The 21,333-nt window shown below is 39.5% G+C and overlaps 1 protein-coding gene across 1 annotated transcript; it reads left to right on the top strand.

The window, feature by feature from the left end:
- The first annotated feature begins 512 nt into the window (after positions 1 to 512).
- LOC130601755 (uncharacterized) lies at positions 513 to 20,401 on the top strand. The gene is made up of 7 exons (XM_057414036.1): positions 513 to 551; positions 1,918 to 2,319; positions 4,421 to 4,657; positions 5,844 to 5,933; positions 6,602 to 6,679; positions 8,439 to 8,534; positions 20,228 to 20,401. The coding sequence occupies exons 1-7, from the start codon at positions 513 to 515 to the stop codon at positions 20,378 to 20,380; spliced, it is 1,095 nt and encodes a 364-aa protein (XP_057270019.1). The 3' UTR covers positions 20,381 to 20,401.
- Positions 20,402 to 21,333: the final 932 nt, after the last annotated feature.

Here is a 21,333-nt window from a genome sequence, read left to right on the forward strand (position 1 = left end):
CCTGCACTTGCCTTTGTTGAACTTCATGAGATAACTCTCTAGCCTGTCCAGGTATTGCTAAATGGCAGCACAGACTTCTGGTATATTAGACACCCCTCCCAGTATTGTATCATCAGCGAGCTTGCTGAAGCTACACTGTGCCTTCATCCAGGTCATTGATGACTAGGTTGAACAAGACTGGACCTAATACTGACCCCTGGGGAACACCATTAGCTATAGGCCTCCCCTGTGCCTCTGACTGCAACCCTCTGAGCTCTGCCATTTAACCAGTTCTCAATACACCTCACTGTCCACTCACCTAACCTGAGCTTACCTGTGAGGATGTTATGTGAGACAGTATCAAAAGCCTTGCTGAAGTCAAGCTTAACAACATACACTGCTCTCCACTCATCTACCCAGCTAGTCATTCCATCATAGAAGGCTACCAGGTTGGTTAAGCATGATTTCCCCTTGATGAATCCATGCTCCTTATAACTTTCTTTTCCTCCACATGCTTAGAGATTACATCCAAGATGTGCTGTTCTGTCACCTTTCCAGGGGTGGAGGTGAAGGTGACTGGCCTGCAGTTTCCTGAGTCCTCCTTCTTGCCCTTTATGAGGATTGCAGTAACACTCTTCAGCCTTTAGGCACTTCTTCTGTTCTCCATGACCTTTCAAAGATGATGGAAGGTGGCTTAGCATCTGCCGGCTCCCTCAGCACTAGTGGGTGCATCCCACCAGGACCCATGGATCTGTGGGTGTCAGGTTTGCCTAAATGATCTCCAGTCCTCCTCGACCAAGAGCATGTCTTCCTCTCTGCAGATTTTCTCTCTTGCCTTCAGGTTCTGGGATACTTGAGGGCTGGCTTTAGCAATAGAGACTGAAACAAAGAAAGCATAGTAACTCCACATGCTCTGTATCCTCCATCACCAGGTCACTCACATCATTCAGCAGCAAGCCCACATTTTCCCTTATCTTCCTTTTACTACTGATGTATTTGAAGAAGCCCTTCTTCTTGTCCTTGACAACCTTTGCCAGATTTAATTTCAAATGGACCTCAGCCTCAATAGTGTTCCTATATTTTCTTTCTCAGCCTTAGATCTAATAGAGATGGTGCCATCAAGGTGCTGATAACAGCAAGAAATCTCTGTGTGTGTGACCATAAACATTCTGCATTAAAGGGGAAAATGGGAGCCAAACAAGTGTTAAATTTGAATTAAATATCTGTTTAAACAATGTGAAAGTCACTGTGTGCTGCTGATTGCCCCACCACAAGCTTGTTGGTATTTTATTTTTCATTAGTTTGTGTTCTCCATCATTCTGCCACGTTGGAAATTATGCATTAATGTACCTATTTATATGGCGCTAAGCTTCTTCCTGCCATTGGATTTGTATCACCATGAGAAAATTTAAAGGCAAGATTAAAATAAAGCTTAAAAGAAATGTAAAAGCTACTTTAAAATAATTATTTCTGAAGTTCAGTGAAACTGAGGTGTGTAGGCGACCTTGACACATCTTGTCGTGTATGAACTCTCTGCATGAAGAAGAGAGGTGGAGTTTTTTGGATGTAAATAAGTAATGGACATTCTGGGAAAAATTTGAAAAACAGCAAACCTGAAAAGATCAATTTAGTATTGTACTTTCTATTGGGACTGTTTAAAAAAGAGTACAATTTATTTAATGACTAGTGAAAACAGGGAGGTGACTTGATAGGATTTTTTTGACTCAGATTGTGAGATGAGATGATCAGAAAAGGTCTAAGTACTCTTGTTTGTTTTCTTAATAGTACCGAGTATGACATTATTGAAGACTGTTGTTGGTCATTAATTCTTCTTTATGATGCTGAAAGTGGGCTTGGTTCCACACTGATGTAAGTCCCTGAAGGCTTCCACTGATTTAGCAGCCTTCACTTGCTCTTTGTTATCACCAGTAATGCCAGTTAATTGTCAAAGTGTCTCTCCAGGACTGCAGGTACCTCTCAAGGCAAAAAGGGGAAGCCCAGTATTTACAAGACACTAAAATACCTTGCAGAACTTGGCAGACAATTTCTGCACATACATACTTCAACCACTTTCTTAAAATCTATTCATTCCCCTTTCTTTTTTTGTTTGTTTCTTTTTTGTTATCTTCCTCTCAGGACTCTATTAAGTGGCTTCCAAAGTCTCCTAAACTGTATGGTGGGCACAACTGGAGCTCCCAGGGCTCTCGCTGGTCCTCGTTGAAAGGAAAGGAAAGTTTTCACTGTGGAAACCTGTACAAATTCAGTGCTGCTAATGGAAAATGGAGGGAGGGAAGGATCAGTCCCGAGCAAGAAGCAGAGGAACTGGAGGATCCTGATGATGTACGTAGTCTCCTTGAAGTCAGTGTTGTGTGCTGGTCCAGAAGCTACAATCTTCTTGCCCAGCTACGCTACCGAGCACTTTGGGTTAGCGGGAGGCTGCACGGCCTGCGTTTTCACATCCTTTCCTGTGCAGAGGGTACAGAATCATGTTCAGTATTTTATTCGCTTACTTTGCTTGCAGTTAAACAATCCATCCAATCCCCAAGAGCACAGTGCAACTTGCTCATTATGATGAGTAACTTGAGCAATGATAGGTTTTTATTTAACTCCTACTTATATCCCCTGTTACCATGTCTTTCAGGTAAGCAGGTTGATAGCAGTGTTTGAAGTTATGTTTCCCAAGGACTGGATGGTAGAAAACTGAGGTTGCAGTGTTACTCCACTGCATAATTAATTTTGGGTAGTGCTCTTCCAGGATGCTGACATCTGGGAAACCCTGGATGCCATGGTTCCTCTAGCCAGTGCTCATTATCTGTCAGCCGGGTGTAAACTTGGCTGTCTTCTTGATTGAAGCCTGAGAAAAGGAGGCTGTGATTGCACTCTTGCCATCCTTCCCTTTCAGGGCCTTGCTCACCAGATATTTGCTAAGAGTTGAGGGAGGAACTCGGACTCTTGCTCCTCTGCCAGGATCTCTTCTCCCTTCCTAGCCCCAGACTGCTGCTGGTGTGCCCACTCTCCAGCCTTCACACCCAGCTCTCCCTCCTGGCCTTCCCCCTTGGCACCCTAGCACTGCTGATGAGTCTGTGTTATTTATTCTGGTGACAGTAAAGAGGCATCTCTTTCAAGAGAAGAGAGATAATGAATGTTTTATGGGAGTTAAAGCTAAACAAATTCCCTTTTAAATGAAAATAGGAAGCTGTCATGCCTTGGTTGTTCTCCATGGGGTTGGCGGTGCTTCTTTCATCCCAACAAAAAGAGATTGTGGGAAAGCTCTGGTATCAACTGAAAAATAAAATGTCCAGTGGGGCTTCTGTTCCTTGTAATGCCACTGCTTTTTATTTCTGATATTAAACTTCCAAGCATAGGAAGACCTATGTGGGTTTTTTTGAAAGGTGTTGACCTTTGTTTGCTGTATCATTTTACTGCCACTAAAAGATATGATTATAGTAACATGAAGATCTAATTTAACCCTACCCATCAAATTAAGGAGAAAAAAATCAGCTACATATAAATAGCATCCATAAAATCTGATCAGAATTTGGACATCATGGCTTGATTTCACTTAGCCAAGATAACTGATAACTGGAAAATTGTGTTTTGCAGTCAAGCTTGTCTGAAGCTTTGATTGTTTGGGGGATGTGCTTTAATTGTGTATTTCTCTTTTCAAGTGCTTGTGGTGATATTGTCAGTTCCTCACTGCATCTCAGATTAGGTACAGCCTAGTGCCAGCCTTCAAAGAAGGCTTCAGGATGCCTCACCTTTGAGGCTCCACTTCCAGTGGACCCCTAAATCACTAAGTTTGCAGGTCTCCACTCAACTGCCATTTGCAGCTAAATAAAGTCATTCCAATTGCTTAAACAAAATCCTTTCTTAGTGATGTAAATGCAAGGTAGGTTCTTCCCTTCCCTCCCACACCTGTGATCCCAAAAATAGAATGTGAACCTTAAGAAACTGCAAAAAATGTTTTACTTTCTGCATGGAAAGCCCTTTCCTTTGCCTTGGGTGTGTGGTTCCTTGTCCTTGGACAGCAGATTCAGTGCTACTGAGCTGCCAGAAGCTGACCCAAATAGCCTCATTCTCATGTTCTGTCCTTTTCATAGGGCATTGCAGGACTTACTTGGGTGTATGTGTGTTGTATGTGCTTGTGTGTGCCAGGGGATACAATGAAAGTCTGTATGAATACCAATCTTCTCCTAGTTTCCATAATATCTACCCCCATACTGAGGGAAAACCATGGTTTCCACTGAGGGAAAATAATGGTAAAAAAAAGATACTTGCACATTTGCTTTAAAGTTACAGATTTGTCTTTATTGAAACAAATCTAATGAAGAGCAATGTGATAGAGAGGAACACATCCAATTTACCATAGGTAGGGGCTGGGTATCAGATAGGTATTCTCCTTGTTGTTGCTATGTTTACCTTTTTTATCTCTAACCCCCAGGAACCTATTTCCAAGTTTTCTGGCAGTCTGTTTGATACTGACGACAGCATGAGAGATCAAAGAAACACCAGAACAGTTCTTCAAGAAAAGCACAAGTTGGCAATGAAAGGGAAGACTCTTTCAGGGACTAACATTAAGGTGCAGCCACCCATCTCAGCAGCGGGCAGCTTCCCCAGTGAGAGTGGATGCACCCTGGAGGAATCGAGGGCAGTCGATGTGCCACAGCCCCCACTGAAGGTATTAAACTGCTGCATGGGCTGGGCTTGCTAATGGGGAGGGTCTGTGTGTGTCTGTGGGGAAGCCCTTATGTTCATGGGGAAGTCCCCTTCTTGTGTGAGGTAATTTATGAAAGATGCAAAGAAGAGGGAATATTGCATAGTAGATGTCTGCGACTTCTCTTTCACGGAGCTGAGGTTTGACCTTGTGCCCACTGGCTTATATGGGAAGAGTTTTACATTAAAAAAACAGTAAATATTTTCTTTGTAGTCACTCAATACTGACTCGTTTTATATATCCAGCTTTGGTACTGTAAGGTCACCCCAAGAATGTGTGGGCACTCAGCTAAGTCTTCATTTACTCCATGGAACAGTGGCATGGCCTTACCATCATAGCATGAGAAAGCCTCCATCCCATGAAAAGGGATGAGAATTTATCAAGAGAGAATTGCAAGGCTTGGGCTGAAGTTTATGGAGAAAGTTGTACCCTGAACTCAATGGATATATCCCATCTTCGCAGGCTTTGGAGCCCATGAGGAGAAAATATACTATACAGGTTGGCTCACAGGGGTCTCCCAGCACAGATTCCACCTCTGCTGACCACCCATGGGCAGGAGATGCAGAATCTTGCAGCAGCCCTAGGGTCACAGGATGTAGCACCAGGAAGGGCAGCTTACTGGGTGTTGTACCCATGCTGGGACCTGTTGGTGGCATGGTCCTGTGAAGTCTCCAGCAGGAGGGTATGTTAAGTCTAAGCACCCAGCTTGTAGGGTGGCTTTCAACTGACTGATAGGGTATTGAGAGCAAGCAAATCAGACTGTAGATGAGGCTCGAAAGCAAAGGTTTTTTCATAAACTCATGAAAAAGTATTTACTTTTCATTCCTCCTGCGTACTGGCTTTGTTGCCATTTTGAATGCTCAGAAAATCAGTGGGGTTTATGAAACAACTGGTCTGGTCAGCAGCCTTATATGTTTTTTGCATGACTGTCAAACGTGGAGAAATAATGCGTTCTTTGTGTTATTAAAGAGTAAAGACTAGTCTTACATATGCCAGTGTTGAAACACAGCACTATTTTGATCTGGGTTGAGCTCTACAGGGGCAAAGCTGCTGGTGTTCAGAGTGGGAGGTAAGTTTTCATTGTTCATGTAATAAATAGGCATTGTTCATGTCATTAATCGTGCACTTACCCATTATAATTCTTTTCCAGGTAACCATTACTGTGTGCAGTCAAATGGGGAGTCTTGGTATTAGCATTGCTGGTGGAAAGGGCTCATCTCCATGTAAAGACAATGATGAGGTGCATTTCATAACTCAAAATTTATCTAGTAAACATGAGAAAGAAACTGATGAGCAGTTCTATGAAGCTATTATTTTGTTGTTTTCTTTCTGAGGTTGTCCTCAATGTAACATCACTATCTTTGTAATAAAGTGAACAAGAGTAAAGATTATATTTCCTGAAGTAGAAGCCAGCAATAGATTTTCATGGGGAAGCTCCTGGAGGGATGATTTTGAAGAGAAAACCCGATGTAAACCATTGATTTTCCAAACACAATCTGTTGTCTGAAACACTGTGTGCTAGTTTCCGCTTTCTGCCTCGGTTTGGGGTCACTCCCTTGGCAATCCACATGTCTCTCCCATCCCGTTTGCTCCTTCCCAGGAGCTAACTTCATTTGAGAGAAGTGTTTCTCACATCTTCTCCCTTAATTATCATTTAAATAAATCTTTGTTTCCCAGTCTGTCCCCCTTGGCACAGAGTAAACAATTAAAGACTTTTTTTTCATTGTCAAATGTGTCAGCTATGGAGACCTTTTTCTCTTCCTAATTTGCTAAGACTTTTAGTTGTTCTTTAAGTAGAGGCAGCAGAACAACGAGTCCTGCAAATTAATTACTTCCTGTTTGCTTTTGACATCTAAGAACACTGCAAGAAACCCTGTCAGGCCTGAAACCTGTCTTTTGTGTTACCAGGGGATCGTGATTGCACGGCTGCAGAAAGATGGTCCAATAGACTTGGCTGGGGTACAAGCAGGACACAGAGTGGCAGAGGTAGATGGGTTGTTTGTCAGTGTGGAGTGTGTTCTCTTGTTATCTTCAAATCAAATCACTCAGAGTTGGGAAATTTGAGATCTAGATCTAGGTTTGCTTTAGCTTTGTAGATACTTCCCAAACTACATTATAAAGAAATAATAATTTCATTAAATTATTGTATTCCTTCTTATTATATTCTGGTTTTCAGATCTGTATGTTCAAAGTGTTCACTTAAATGTCTGATTTTTAAAGCAAAATAATGGTCTTAGTAAGCAGTTATGTAAGCAGAAATGCAGTTGTACTCGGTCCAAGAAGCTTTATTATGACATTGTATTAGATTTACCAGATGAGTTCATTTCAGTTGTTACAAAGAAATAGAAACTAGATGAGCTTGTTTCTCAGAGGTAATTTTTGGTTGAGAGAGAACAGCTCAAAGTAACTCCCCTGATGGAGGCTTACAGTGCCAAGTGCCAAAGGATAAAAGTGTCTCAGGCTGCTCCACCTAAGCCTCATCTTTCCTATCAGAAGCCACTCTCTTGAGCTTCAGAGGTTCCCAAAATCACGCACAGTTTTGTGGTACATATTTTTAACTTACTGTTTGTTTTTCACCTGCTGAGAAAGGTGGAGTGGGAGGAGAGCATCTACAAAATTGCTTTGAGGTGAAACTGGTCTGTAATTATTTTTTCACCTCTTGTTCTCTTAAACTGTCATTTATACTTGCTTAAGTTAATAGTTTTTACTCCAGCACACTCGTTCTTGAATTTTAAGGCAGAATAGAGCAGGCAATATTTTATGTCTACTACATTGCCAGGAATAGGGATTAAAAACTATATCGACCAAAGTCAAATTAATGATAACCTACTAATTTTGTAAAACTATACTATAGACTGATAAATAGAGGACTGTGTTACACAATGCAGATATGGAAGTTAATTTGACATCTCTAAAAGGTTAATTACAGATAGAATTTGGTGTAATTTTATCTTTTTTATTTTATGAAAAGATTATCCTTATCTAATTTTTATAGTTTAACAAACATGAAAGAATTCAAATAGTTCTTTGTATATTTCACATTATCAGATGATCAAGGAGGAAAAAAAACAACAGGCTTTTTAGTTGCTTTAACTTCTGAGCAAAGTTTCTGGTAGAGTCAGTATCTTAAATATCAGCTGCTTTGCTTAGCTTCCTCCATGAGGCCATAATTTGTTCTTATTTTGGAGGCTATTTGAAATATACTAGCTACTGATGTCTGTTCATTTAATGAATAGTGAAGCAAGTAAAAAAGAGAAGAAATTTCCACTGCATAATGTTCTGTTCTGCTGTTGTTATCCTACTAATAGTTATGATTTCTGTCTCCCACAAGATGGCACAATCTTTCATCTATTTAAAGAATGTGTGTGTGTGTGTGTGCGTGTGTGTGTTTGTGTGAAACCTCTTTTTTAATATGTGGGAGATGAGAAGCAATTAATGCATTTAGGTGTGCCATAGGAGTCCTAATGTTTTGACTAAAGGACTAATCTGTGTACAAATAACCAGCATTTTTCTCTTGATACTATGTGTTACAACTGCTTATTGTTGAACTGACCATTTCAACAGTTCAAATACAGTGTGTTCATCAAAAAGGGCATATAGCAAGAATTACAATATTTGCTTTCACTGTGCAATCATATATAATGATAGGGCCAAGCATCTATATACTAACCTGAGAGGGAGAGAATTCCCTTCTTAAACAGCATTCAGAATAAAAATGTGCATTTCTGCTGCTTTTTCTTTAAAGGCATCCCTCGTTTCAGAACCCAACATTCTTGATGCTGGTCCCATTGAAGCTTCATCCAAGGGCAGTCCCTTCCCAACAGTAAACCACATCATAACAGTAAGTAAGATGGGGCCCCAGTGAGTAACAAATCATGCTTAGCAAAGTACTTTGTGTTGTCTGTCATTAAGGCTAGCAAATATGGTAGAGTAGCACAATACTTGTTAGCAGCTCTGTAAGAGGGGAACACCTACCAAAGATTAATGATCCTATCAAGTGTTTACTTGGCTGTCACAGCAGCTGGGATGTGGTTTCGAGTGGAGTTCATCTGGATAAGCATCAGACCAGAGCTTTTGAAGCACTCTGTTTTGGAGGCTTTAAGAGTAGTGTCCATTCCCTCCGGTTTGAGTGTTTATTCTGTTGTCTAGACTCTCTTTCTAGTTAATGGAAGGAGCAGCATTTCCAGGAGGCCTCTTTTAGGAGGGAGATGTTGAGCTGCTACCTGGAGGTGACCATTTGTATCTTTTGACTCAAGGGGGAACTTGCATGACAGGCTAAAACTGCATGCCCATATTTTAGGTGGCTATTTTCAGATGAGATTAAACCTCTCACACGTGCCACAGGACACAGCTGAGCCTGCAGGATGGCTTTAAGAAATCTGATCCACTTTTGTGAACTCTCAAAATCTCAACTCTCTGAAGTCCAGTCTCTGATGGTCCAATCATGGCACAATTGGCACAATCATGTGCACACCTGAAATTATGGCTTTATTAGGGAGATACAGTAAGATCAAGATGTCTGAATGATTAAGGTCAAAAAGCAACTTACTTGTATTAAGCCTGAAGTACCAGGAAGCTACAACTGTTTCTCCTACAGCAAATGCCTGAGGAGTGCTTTGTTGGATTCCTCTTCCAACCTTTTTTTATCCTTTTCCAGGAAGGCCCTTCACAACCCAGCTAATGGCAAAGTGAAAGTTTACCTACTATATGAAAGACTATTATCAAAGACCACATTCAGTTTTTATTAACCATACACATTTTTTTAAATAATGTGATTTGTTAGTTGGCTGAAAAATAAGAAAATAGACCACACAAATTTGGTTTCCTCTGGTTTCCTGTGTGAATTGATATTTAAGGAGGGTTGAGCTTCAGCTTTTGTCTATGAAGTGGACCAACAAAGGTTTTCTTTTCTATTGAGTTCTTAAAGAAACTTATTTTGGGGGCTGTGGTCTCCAGCATCCTCTTGTGAAACATTTAGACCACTTTTATTTTCCAGATCAAAATGCTTCTATAATTTGTTTTGGTCCAGCTCTACTTGGTAGCTGCTTCTTACAGTCTTAACCCATATTGCAGGAAGCACAAGGTTTCCTGCTAGAGGAACTACTGTTGAAATTGTTGATTCTCACATTGCTAGGGGCCTGGATCTGTTGTAGTGTATCTGAATTTTAGTGTTTTCAGTCAAAAAGAGGAAATGACTGTTTTTTACGTTGTATGCCCCTTGGAAAATAATGTCTCCCTTAAAGTTCTTCACCTGTGAAAGGAGGAGGAGGCAGATTACACCAAAATGCTTACTTACCTTAGAGCATGGTAGACAGAGGGAGTCATTTGGCTGAATATGTTCCAAGTGTCTAAAGTAGCCAAAATATGTGTTCTTCTGTGGAGAAACACTTGTATTTGGGTTTTTTTTCTTTTTCTTTCTTTCTTTTTTTCTTTTTTTTTTTTAATCTTTATCAGAACCCATCAATTGTGTAGTTATTGCCTTTAACCTAGAGCAGTTTTCATCCGTTTTAGGGATTATGGGCTTTTGAGGAGTGTCCTGCTGGCTCAGGAACTGCTCAGTATCTCATCTCCTCTCACTCCTCTCACTCTTGGCTTTCTCTGGTGAAGTTCCCCTTATTTCTCAGTAACTGTCTTATCTGAAAAATGTTTGCAGCCTGGCTTCTTATAGAGAACATGTTTTGCATGTTCAGAGAAGCAGATGGCAGTAGGACCTTAATGCAGAATCTTCTTTGCTAGGAATCTAGGAAGGTTTGTTTCCTTTGTATTTCTGGCAAGGTTTCAAGAGAAGATGGGTGCATCTGCATCAAGGCAGGGAAGGAGAGAAGCATGTTGTCAAAGAAGCCAAAGGCTCTTATTCTTCCTGTAAAAGCTGAATTATGTGCTGGATGTTGCCCATCTCCCATCTCCCTCTCTCCTATGTCATCACTGTTCCTTCCCTTCAGCATAGACTCAGTCTTTATCTTTTTTTTTAATTGAATCTGAATAAACATTCTCTTTGCATATGCTGTGATAATATTAGGTCTCTTATTTGCTATCCATAGCCCTCTATCCATCTCTTTCCATTGCCTATCCCATCTCCAAGCCTGATGCTTTGACATTATAAAGGGCAATGCTGCTACCAGATTCAGTTTTCCTCTTTGTTCTCCATGTGCCTGGTTGCTCTAACTTATTCTAAAAGGCTCATTTGAATTGTTAACACATCCAGTCAAACTCAATTTGAAACCCTTTGTTCCAGCTTTAAGATTCCATGACAGTGTGAATGATCAGTGTTTTATTGGACAGAAAATGAAAAGTTCTTTCATGCCAAGTCCTTGTTTTGCAAAGGAAAAATGGGAATTACCCTTGGTTTTAATATGGTTATTTTACTGAAATATAGAGGCCCAAGAACTTTAATTACAGTTATAGTACTTTTTTACATACTGTATTTTATAGACTTTTCTCAGCTATGCCGATCACACCAAAAATATGGAATCCTTTACTTTAATTAGTATATATAAAACCAAATTAAACAGTCTTTGGAATTTAAAATTGTAATATTAATATAAGAGTATGTATGTAAATATGGACATCAAAAGATGACAGGTTAGAAACAGAACTATCTACACGCAGGCTGCGTGAAAAATGCTGCACAGCCGTGTAAAATGCTGCATAGCCTAACTACAGCGGGGAGGAAAAAGTGCAGGATACAAACGCTGCCAATAGTGCCCCCTGCTGACAGAAGGAACTGCAACTTGGAGTTCATTTCCAGTTCTCTTATTTTTCTGTCTTCTGCCCTCTGCTCCTTATTTCCTACTCATCCTCTCAGACACAGAACAAGCCCTGCACAGTCTTTCTCCAGAAAAAATATTTTTATTCAAGCTCTGACTAAAGTTTCCAATGGATATTGTCTGACTGAATGGAGAGTGTTGCTGGGTTTCAGCATCTCCTATCACTTCATGACATGCATCGTCATGTCATCTCTTGGATCCATTTTTGGGGGCTATTAACATCATAAGGGTATTAGAGACTTTCTATTTAATATAAAATCTCTCAAAGGATTGGACAAATCTGAAGAACTTCTTTAAGCCAAAAAAGCCAAATGTTTTAGTTTTTCTGTTAAAAGTGCAGAGATACCAAATTCTGACTCAGTCAGAACTGACTCACTTCAAAGTTTAAATTCTTCAGTTTTGCAGAGCTTGTAATTAACAATGCTAAATAGGAAAAACCTTTAAAAAATAAATCATTAATTGATCTGCTCAAGATACCGTATTGGAATACCTCAAAGTTACAGAAAAAAATCTACAAAGTAAACCCATCTTTTGGTAGACAATGTAAGACTTTAGACAACATAAGCAGAAACACATACAAGAAACAAGTAGACTCAAGCAAGGTACCATGCTGTAGGACATAACATAGTATTTGAGAATGAAAGAGGATAAATATTTGAACAATCACACAAATGATCAGCATCTCCCCTTGTGAAATGCATCCTCATGGACTCTGTAGGAATTCAGCAGAGGAGGTGGCTGTACTGAATTCCTGCAGGTGTTCAGGTATGACCGCTGCCTTTCACAGGGGTGATGAACTTTCTTCAAAGTCAAAGGTTTGGTAACTTGGACCATGGGTAGCACTGCTTATGGGGGCAGGACCTTTTAAGTCTTCCAATGGGATCAAAAGAATTCATTTTCTTCAATGTTTTTATAGCGTCAGGACATCAATGATTTCACAGAAAGCACTTGAATGAAAATCTATGAAGTGCCAATTTCCAGTTTCAGGGAAATCATTATCCAGTGGTACATTAGAAGATGAAAGAAATGGAGGAAGGGCAATTTTCCTACGAAGTTGGAATTATATAAAAGGCTTTTATGGCCAGCAACTTTGCAGATATGACATGATGGACACTGATCTTTCATTTTTGTCTGCTATGAAATGCAACGTTGAGTTTTACTTAACTCCCTTGCCTTGTGCATTGCCCTTTGGAGGCACTCAACTGCTGGATAGGAAGAATAGAAAGGAACTTTGCTCTAAATGTGGCGTGCCCAAATGTTATATATACTACACTCTGGGAGACAGAGACAACATTAAAAGGGCTCACATGCTATCCCAATAAGAAGGGAAAAAATACCCAGTTTTAAACCTGGCCTTTCAAGGATATCAATCTCTAGGAAATTCACACAGAAGAAATTTTAGGGTAGAGCAAATGCAGTGGCATTTGTCTAGTGCATTGAACTACCAGAAAACCATGCTGAGCTGAAGTAGATTTCAGATCAAAACACCACTGTGGAAAGAGCAATGAGCTCAGGGAAGAGGGATGGGGTGCTCTGAGCCCTCACTGGAATGCTGCATGCAAACCCAAGACAGCATGTTTGAAAACAGTGCCAAAGCTCAGGCATGAGTCTTTCACTGTGCTTGAGAGCAGTGTGGCTGCTCCAAGTGTAAGGAATTATGTACTGCCTTCTTCCAACCCAGAGCAGGTGCTGTCATGAGCCAGTGGCCCCATGAACGCAGCAGCATGGGCCACTGCTTTCCTTGTGCAGAATTATTCTGCTGCACAGCATAATGAGGTGCTTCTTCCGTGCCTGACCATGATTTATCTTCTCCAGGGTGCAGGAGAGGTTTATACCTGTCTCTTCATCTGACTTCATAATTCCTGGAGTTTGGCCACAGGCTTTGAAAGCAGTGAAATAACACTGTAATGCATCAGGGGAAGGGATGCAATCAAGGATTTCCAAGACGAGGAGTGTTAGGGATGCAGTCTGAAACACATGCTAGTTAAAATGTTCCCGGTAACATGCTATTAAAGGGAAGCTGTGTTGAATGCCTGGGTGGGGGTTGCAAATACTCATGGTTTCATACATGCTGCTGTGCATTAGGCGTTTCTTGTGGTTCTGCCTCAGCCTCTGCACCAGCCTCCCTCCCTTGTGGCACCTTGGCTACCTTGCCTGCTTCTGCAGTGAGGTTGCTTGTGGGTAACAAATTCAAGAGGATTTAATTAGATCTCTTTGTCCCTCTTTAAATTGTATTTTCTGGATGTTTCATTTTGGGGAGAAGGTTGCTTTTATCCTTTATCTCTGTCTTTGGGAGCAACACATCGTATTGCTTTAATGAAATAGCCTACTAGATGCAAGTTTGGTCTCAACTGTGCGGCAGTTGATCAGCTCATTCTCTGTTGTTCTAGTTGAATGCATTTTGGCATCTTCTTTAAAAAATATTGTCTAAAAATTCAGTTGTGTAACACTTTTTCAGGCATGACTCAGTGCCCTCCTTCACTTAAAATTCGATTTAGACAGTTTCTTCCATAAGTACAGTCATTACCAAATGCAGCCTTTCACATCTAGCAATGGCATGTTTGAACTGTTTAGTGGGAAGTCTCAATTTCCTGTTGCTCAAGTCTAAAATAATGCTGCCATCAGCAGTGATGATAAAAAAGGTAAAATTAAGTGTGAAATCATTACATTATTTATGAGGTTTATGCAAACCCCTGCAAATGCTCTCATCTGGGTAGATGATTTTGCTTTCCCCTGTTTACACCAGTGCTAAGGCTGGTGCCCTTCAGTGAAGATCAGTTGTTAAGTCAAATATGTACTGTTCAGATATACGGAATTCAAGTAGGCAGGCTTCCCTATTAGAGGTATTTTCTTGCTGAAGAATATTTTCTTTAGAAACAGACCTGTTTGAACTAGGGTTAAAAATTTGTCTGTCTTTCTTCCAAAAGGTCAATCCAAATCCTTTCCCCTTACCCCTGTTCTTTCAAACTTGGGCTTTTCATGTGTCTGATCACCTTCTGATTCATAGCCTCTCCCCAGCGGCTGGCCTTGCTTGCAGCTGTGCTTTGCCCTGTCGCTGCTGGTTATGCCTTTCATGCGAAGCTCAGGCTTTCTGTGACTCTTGCCTTGAGAGCTTTATTCTGCTGCTAAGATTGGAGTATGGCACTGTGAGGGGGGGGGGAGGTCAGGGAAAGGGGAAGACTTATAAAAGAGAAAAAAGGTGGTGGGTTTTGTTCTGTTTGGATTTGTTTTGAAAAGGTTAAAAAAGACAAAATGAGCTGTTCTTTACAGACTGTTCTGCAACCTTTTGGACAAACATTTTTATTACAAGTGGAAAAGGAAAGCACGTGTGCACAACAGGACGTTAAAAATTGTTGGATGTTAACCTGTTGGCAGAACATCTCATTTATGATGCTTTAAGAAGATGCTTTCAGCTGGAGCATCATAGGTAGTTGCGGGTTTGTTCCTATCCTATTTCAATATGAAAGAATTTTTGCAGCCAATACCACAGCTGAATTGTCCCAGGTTATCTAGATGGATATATTTTAGAGCTTCTTGCAGTGGACTAGGATTGTGTAGGCAGCCCATGTCTGTGCTCAGCTAAAGGACCCCAGCATTTGATGAAGGGTGGCAATTCCATTAAGTGAGTACGTGAAATAATTTGATTTTTATCAATACCTGATTTAAACAAGAACGACATTTTTAGTGAATCTTTTCAGTGTCCAAAGTCTTAGTATTTATGTTGAAAAGTGTGAGAAAGATGCAAATGAGGTAGTGAATGAAATTCCCGTAGTGAACACACTGGTTTTGGTATGGGACATGTCCTTTGAGAAATTTACTTTTTAGGCACTGCAAATACAGTTTCAGGGGCAAAAGGAAAATAGTAACCTGTTTAAAATGGTTAATCCTACATTTTTCTGGAAAAGTAGTCCATATATTTTGATGCTTGGGATTGACTTGTGCTTCGGGTATTATTTTAATAACGCGTGAATGATGATGGGAAGCGAGTAGGAGGACTACGCAATTTCAACGGAAATATTTTAAACAAGTTCAGACACTATTCAGTAAAAACTAGTGGAGTAAATCAATGGAACAACACAGGATCCTGGATAATCTGTTTTCCTACACCAGGACCAACTTCTGAAGAATTACTGGTAGAAAATGGGAATTCTACACTTTCCCAGGTGCCTTAGGGAAGCAGCTTGAGATCAGTTGCCTGTGCTGGAAAGGTTTTCCTTCTTTCCATCCCAAATGTCTGTCTTGCCCTTCTTGTAAGGGGCAGTGGAAATAGTTTGCTTCCACTTTCTGTGACATTTTTTTGCACATGAAGTCTGTTCTTTTGTCTTTCTTCAATCATGATGCACCAGGAAATGTGCATTTAAATATGAATGGTAAAGAAAAGTTTCAAAAGCAAAACTTGCCTACATAACAAGGTGAAACTCTGGTTAATGAAGATAAGCCTGGAAACCTGAAAGTACTTCTGGGATTTCTCTTCTGGGAAGAGAAACAGTGGATTTGAGAAAAGGATGGAACAAAAGATCATGTTGAGTTTTGTTACTTTGTTTTGGTTTCGTATTTGTTTTTTTTTTTTTTTTTCCCTAAAAACCAAAACTGGATAAGGAAAGGAATCTGATAAAACTTAGTGATTGCTTTATTTTCCTGTAGTGATAGTGTTTTTTCTGGAGCTAGGGTGAATGTGAAGGCAGTGATGGAGAGTGCTAGGTTGCTAGGGGACAGCTAGGTGAAGATGTGTCCACTGTGGGTAGAACTGGGAAGTGTGCATCTTACATCTGTTTTGTGTTGTTTTTGGTTTGTTTTGGGGTTTTTTTGTTTGTTTGGTTTTGTTTTTTGTTGTTATTGTTTGTTTGGTTTCTTTTGTTTGTTTTTTTGTTTTTTTTTTTCAGGAGATTGATAACTTTGATGCTAGGAGAGAGAAAGTAGAGGCCTGATCCTCTTTTCGTTGTTGCAATTGCATAGGTGGCACAATTCACAATTAAGAGTTGTTTTGTTTTGTCATTGGTACCTATGATTCAACAGGAAGGAAATCGGGGTTCTTCCACATCCTGTCCAGGAGGCAGGCACAAAACAGTACAATTGGCCACAATGGAACGAGCAGTGGTGAGTTTGGGGACAGCAATGTGTTCAGAAGGGGTTTCAGTGAGAGAATGGGCAGAGAGATGTGCAGCAAGCAGAGGGAGAAAGGATACGGCTGCGCTTGGACCAGAATATTTGATTTGTTAGAGAAACTCAGCGTTATGACTCCAAATCAGCATGAGTGGGTGTATGTGCGAGTTTTCATCTGCCTGGAGAGGATACAGAGGGACAGCTGCAGATCAAAGCTGATCCTGCTTTCCTCTTGGGAGCACAGATTTCCAGCCTTTGCAGCACTTCTGGGTTGAGACACTGTTCAACCTCTGCTGTAGAAAGTTAGTCATTTGGTGCCAGTTCCTCTTTATCTGCAGCAGCATGAAAGATTACATGGAAGGCTTTCCCCAGCAGCACTTATTTCATGGAACAGGCTGATACAAATACCATAGAAATGTTGGACAGGCATGAACCAGTGGACAGGAAATTGTCTAACAGGGCTATTGGTTTTTGCAGAGTCTTGCAGCTGGCTGTTCAAGTACTTAGAGGTGTTCAGGCTTTCAGACCGTGGGTGTAGGATAGAGTGTGTCATCAAGGAAATAAAACAAGTTTTTGGGAAAGCTGGGAAAGCCAAATTACAGCTTGCAGTGTATTGAACATAGGGAGAAATGTGAAGTATTTGTGCCAGAACTGAGTATCCTGTGGGATTCATTCCTCTAGCAATATTGTTACAATTGCAGTTTTATGTTTCTTTCAGATAATTAATTACTTTTTAAAAATTTTTTTGGTAATTAATTTTAAATAATTTTTAAATAATTCTTTTTTAAAATGTGTATTTTTTGTGATAAATAAAATTAATAATGGCCTCTAAAAGAAGGGTATTTCAGTAGTGGAGGGGAATAACACACAAGAACTTCATGTTATTAGTTTAATTTTTTAGGGTTATGCCTCACTAACAGCTAGATTTTTTTTTTTCTATTTTCCATTTCATCAATTAAATTGACTTTGTGACTGTAAGACTTAGTCCCATCATAGTATTTAAAAACAGTATCCAAGAATCAGACTCCAGAAATCATGAAGTATTTTAAGAAAAGCTTTTACAGAGAATTGGATTTGATTCCTTGCAAGTGGGATCACTGAGGAGTAGAAACCATGCTGATAAAGAGAATTTCCATAACTCACATTCAAAATGGCTAAGGGCTGTTCTTCAAAAGGAAAAAGACATACCAGTGACTCTTCCTTCATACTTGCTAATTTAATGCAATCTGGTCATGGGGAAACACTATTAACACTACTAGTGAATAGTGAACACTAATAGTGAACACTATTAGTACCATGGTACAAAAAGAAAGGCCTTCCTTGAGCTTTGAACAGACAGCTCAATGAAATGCAAAGTCTGGTCCTGGGTATTTCTGCAGATAACTTCAGATAGGGCATAGATCTCTACACTGGTTCTTGAAATGGCGATATTTCAATATATGACCCAGCATACCACCCTTATATATAGGATGTGCATTCGCTTTAGCACAAAGCTGCTGGCTATCGTTAAATAAGAAATAACTTTCAGCAATGAACAGAGCCAAGAGAAACATCCAGTGTGTGGAAAGCTTATAAGTGCTGTCAGGTGTGCATGACAGAAGAAAATCTTCCCAGGAGCTGTTGGCTTGGCCAGTACTTAGGATCTATATAGTTTATTTAAAGCTTCCAGAAATGTGTCCTTCTTTGTCTATGTAAAAGGAAGGAAAAAAAGACAAAAAAAAGGAGCTATGTCTGAATGTTCAATACTCCAGGGAATATAACGTCATTTATACCTGGTTTTAAAATTTGTTTATGCCCATCATGGGGGAGATTAAGCTCTGGACTGACACGTGCATTTCGGTATCTACGTGTAGTGTGCATGCCCCCCCAACAGTCAGTAGAGTTGGAGCTAATGCAATTGATGGAACCTGGGGAATAATTCATTTTACTTCAGTGCAGAAAACTACAGGCTGACTAGCTGAACAGCCATGAAGCATCTATGTGCTTGTGTCATTTCCTAAATCTAATAATGTACAGCAAGGAAATAGTGTAGAAATGATTGAATTGTGTGGTGTCAACATTAATCATTCTTGTAAAGTGTGAAGAAATGCAACTAAGTAGCTGATAAATAAAAAATACTACCTTTTTTGAAAATTTTCAGACTGTGCCTAAGATGTGCATTTTATGTATTACCTGTCATTATATTACCTGCTCATTAGATATATTGACTTACTGTTATATGTTTCATTAGATATATTGACTTACTGTTATATGTTCCATTAGATATACTGACTTACTGTTATATCTGTTTTCATTGCATGTTAAACTTTTTTAAAAATTAGTAAAATATCTGATTTGCACATCAGAGTTAAATTTGTAATAACCCATTCATTGATACAAACCATTACTGATACATAATTTGCCTATACATAAAGAACCTAGTATTCTTCTCTTTTCTCTTTACAGCACTTAAATAAATTACAAAACATTACAATATAGTTCTCAAAGAACACAAAGTTGTAGCACAAAAATTGATACGAATCAAATCCATATATGCATATCTATTAATGAATTACAGATTGACATTTTGTCTTACCATTTCCCTTAAACACGTTTTGTCAGTAAAAAGAGCCAAAATATGCAGTTTTCCAAAGAGCAATAATTGATATGCTTATAAGCATAATTATATTTTAGATAATTTATAGTTACATAAATTATAATTTATATGTTTTATGGTCCTTAACACTTTATTTATTTCAGGTGCATGAATTTGATAAATAATGAAGTTAAATAATAGTAGTTCTATATTTTTCATATTGATTTGTGTTTATAAAGATCTTTCTATCCTTTTTTTCTTTTTTCCTATGGAAGTGTTTTTTTTTTAAAAAAAAAAAAGCTGGCCAGTGAGAGGCAAAGGTGATTTATCTCTATTTTGCTTTAATTATCAATGCAATTTTTGGCATAGAACACTTTCTCTTTCAGAAAGCTGAAAACAAAAGGAAACAAAAAAATGGCTAGGGAGAACCTCCATTCTTTATTGGATGTGGGGGGAAACATAGTGACAAAGGATGATGAAAAGGCTGAGGTACTTAATGCCACTTGTCTCAGCCTTTTATAGTAAATTCAGTTGTTCTCTGGGTACCAGCCAGAGCTGGTAGACAGGGATAGGGAGCAGAATGAAGCCCCCCTAATCCAAAGGGAAATGGTTACAACCTGCTTAGACACACACATGTCTATGGAGCTGGATGGGATCCACCCAATGGTACTGGGAGAGCTAGTGGAAGTGCAGCCAAGTAACAAGCAATAAGAGGAGAGGAAGTGGCCTCAAGTTATGCCAGGCTCAGATTAGATATTAAGAAAAATGTCTTCACTGAAAGGGTTGTCAAGCCCTGGCACAGGGTGCTCAGGGAAGTGGTTGAGTCACTATCCCTGGCAGTATTTAAAAGACATGTAGATGTGGCACTAGGGACATGGTTTAGTGATGGATTTGGCAGTGTTAGGTGAACAGCTGGACTTGATCTTAAAGGTCTTTTCCAAAGTAAACTATTCTATGATGCTATGAAACCCTGCTATGTTACATCTCTTTCATATTTGTCTCATCACCTGCTTCACATTTAAACCCTTTACCCACTTCTCTGCTCTTGACCTGACTCTTTTCTCTGAAATCTTTTGCATCTTGCTGAAGATACCTCGAATAATCCTCACACGCCCTTCCACTTCTGATGAAGATAACGACCAGTTGCCCCCAGACCCGGATGACTTTGAGCCTGAGGAACCCGACAGCACAGAAGGCCATGCCTATTCGGACTGTCTGAACAGTGCTTTTTACTCTCCCTAATAAAGTACTTCTCTGGAAGGAGTTCATGGGTGGTTTTCTTTCCCATTGTTTGATTACTTTTAATGTAGTAGTTGAACCGCTATGCCTTATTTGTAGGGAAAACCATTACACAGAAGATGGGTTTGAGCTGGGGGAGCAGAGCCTATGTTTGTATTTCTTTGCCTTGAACTTTCCTTTGACCAGAACCTGTGCACTTGAAATAAAATGTGCTGGGTGAGGTTATGTGAATGTGACCACATGTTTCAATAGCCACTTGTAAGGGCATCCAACAGAACCTAAATACAATGGTGAAAAGAGCATGTGATTTTTATTCAGAAGGTAATTTACCCATTTGGAAACACACTGAAAACAATTGTATAGTTTGGGAGGGTATTTTTTAAAACTCGTGTCCATGTTTTGTCTATATAGCTTACCCTTTTTTCTACCCCCAAGTTCCTTTGGATTGTTCCTTTTAATGTCATTTTCTATGAGAATAAAAAATCCTTTTCTGTCTTTTACATAGTGCTGTTGGTTTGTTTTGGTTTTGGTTATTTTTTTCTTCCCTGCAGAGAAATGTTATTTCCATTGGAATTCTCTATCTTATTCTAGTGTAATAAAGAATAGTTTCTCTAGGTAAATGTGTATCAGATTTGGACAGGACCTGTATATTGTGTTTTATGAGATCTAAATGCTGGAGGCATCTTACACAACTATGCACCTGAAAGTGAATTGAAAATCAATTTCTTATACTTGAGGAACTGAGACTTTTCTTTCTTTTCCTGATTTGTATATAAGCAGAACACCTCAAATTTTACTTACTGTGATATGCCAGTATTTCATGTATATATATATATATATGTGTGTGTGTGTATACACGAGGTAAGCTTTTAAGAGCAAATGTTCTTGTATAACAGCGTTCCCTCCTTCAATTCTCTTCACTGCTGGTCAGGTTTCTAGTGCATTTTGAGGTGCTT

Source organism: Pezoporus wallicus, unplaced genomic scaffold, assembly GCF_028554395.1.
Source record: "Pezoporus wallicus isolate ANWC-B61680 ecotype Strahan unplaced genomic scaffold, APGP_CSIRO_Pwel_v1 contig_6428, whole genome shotgun sequence".
Classification (NCBI taxonomy): domain Eukaryota; kingdom Metazoa; phylum Chordata; class Aves; order Psittaciformes; family Psittacidae; genus Pezoporus; species Pezoporus wallicus.

Coding starts and splice junctions, on each gene's coding strand:
- LOC130601755 (XM_057414036.1), top strand. CDS start 513: ATGTGCTGTTCTGTCACCTTTCCAGGGGTGGAGGTGAAG. Junction 552..1,917: donor TTCCAGGGGTGGAGGTGAAG/GTGACTGGCCTG, acceptor CAGTAATGCCAG/TTAATTGTCAAAGTGTCTCT. Junction 6,680..8,438: donor CAGGACACAGAGTGGCAGAG/GTAGATGGGTTG, acceptor TTTTCTTTAAAG/GCATCCCTCGTTTCAGAACC.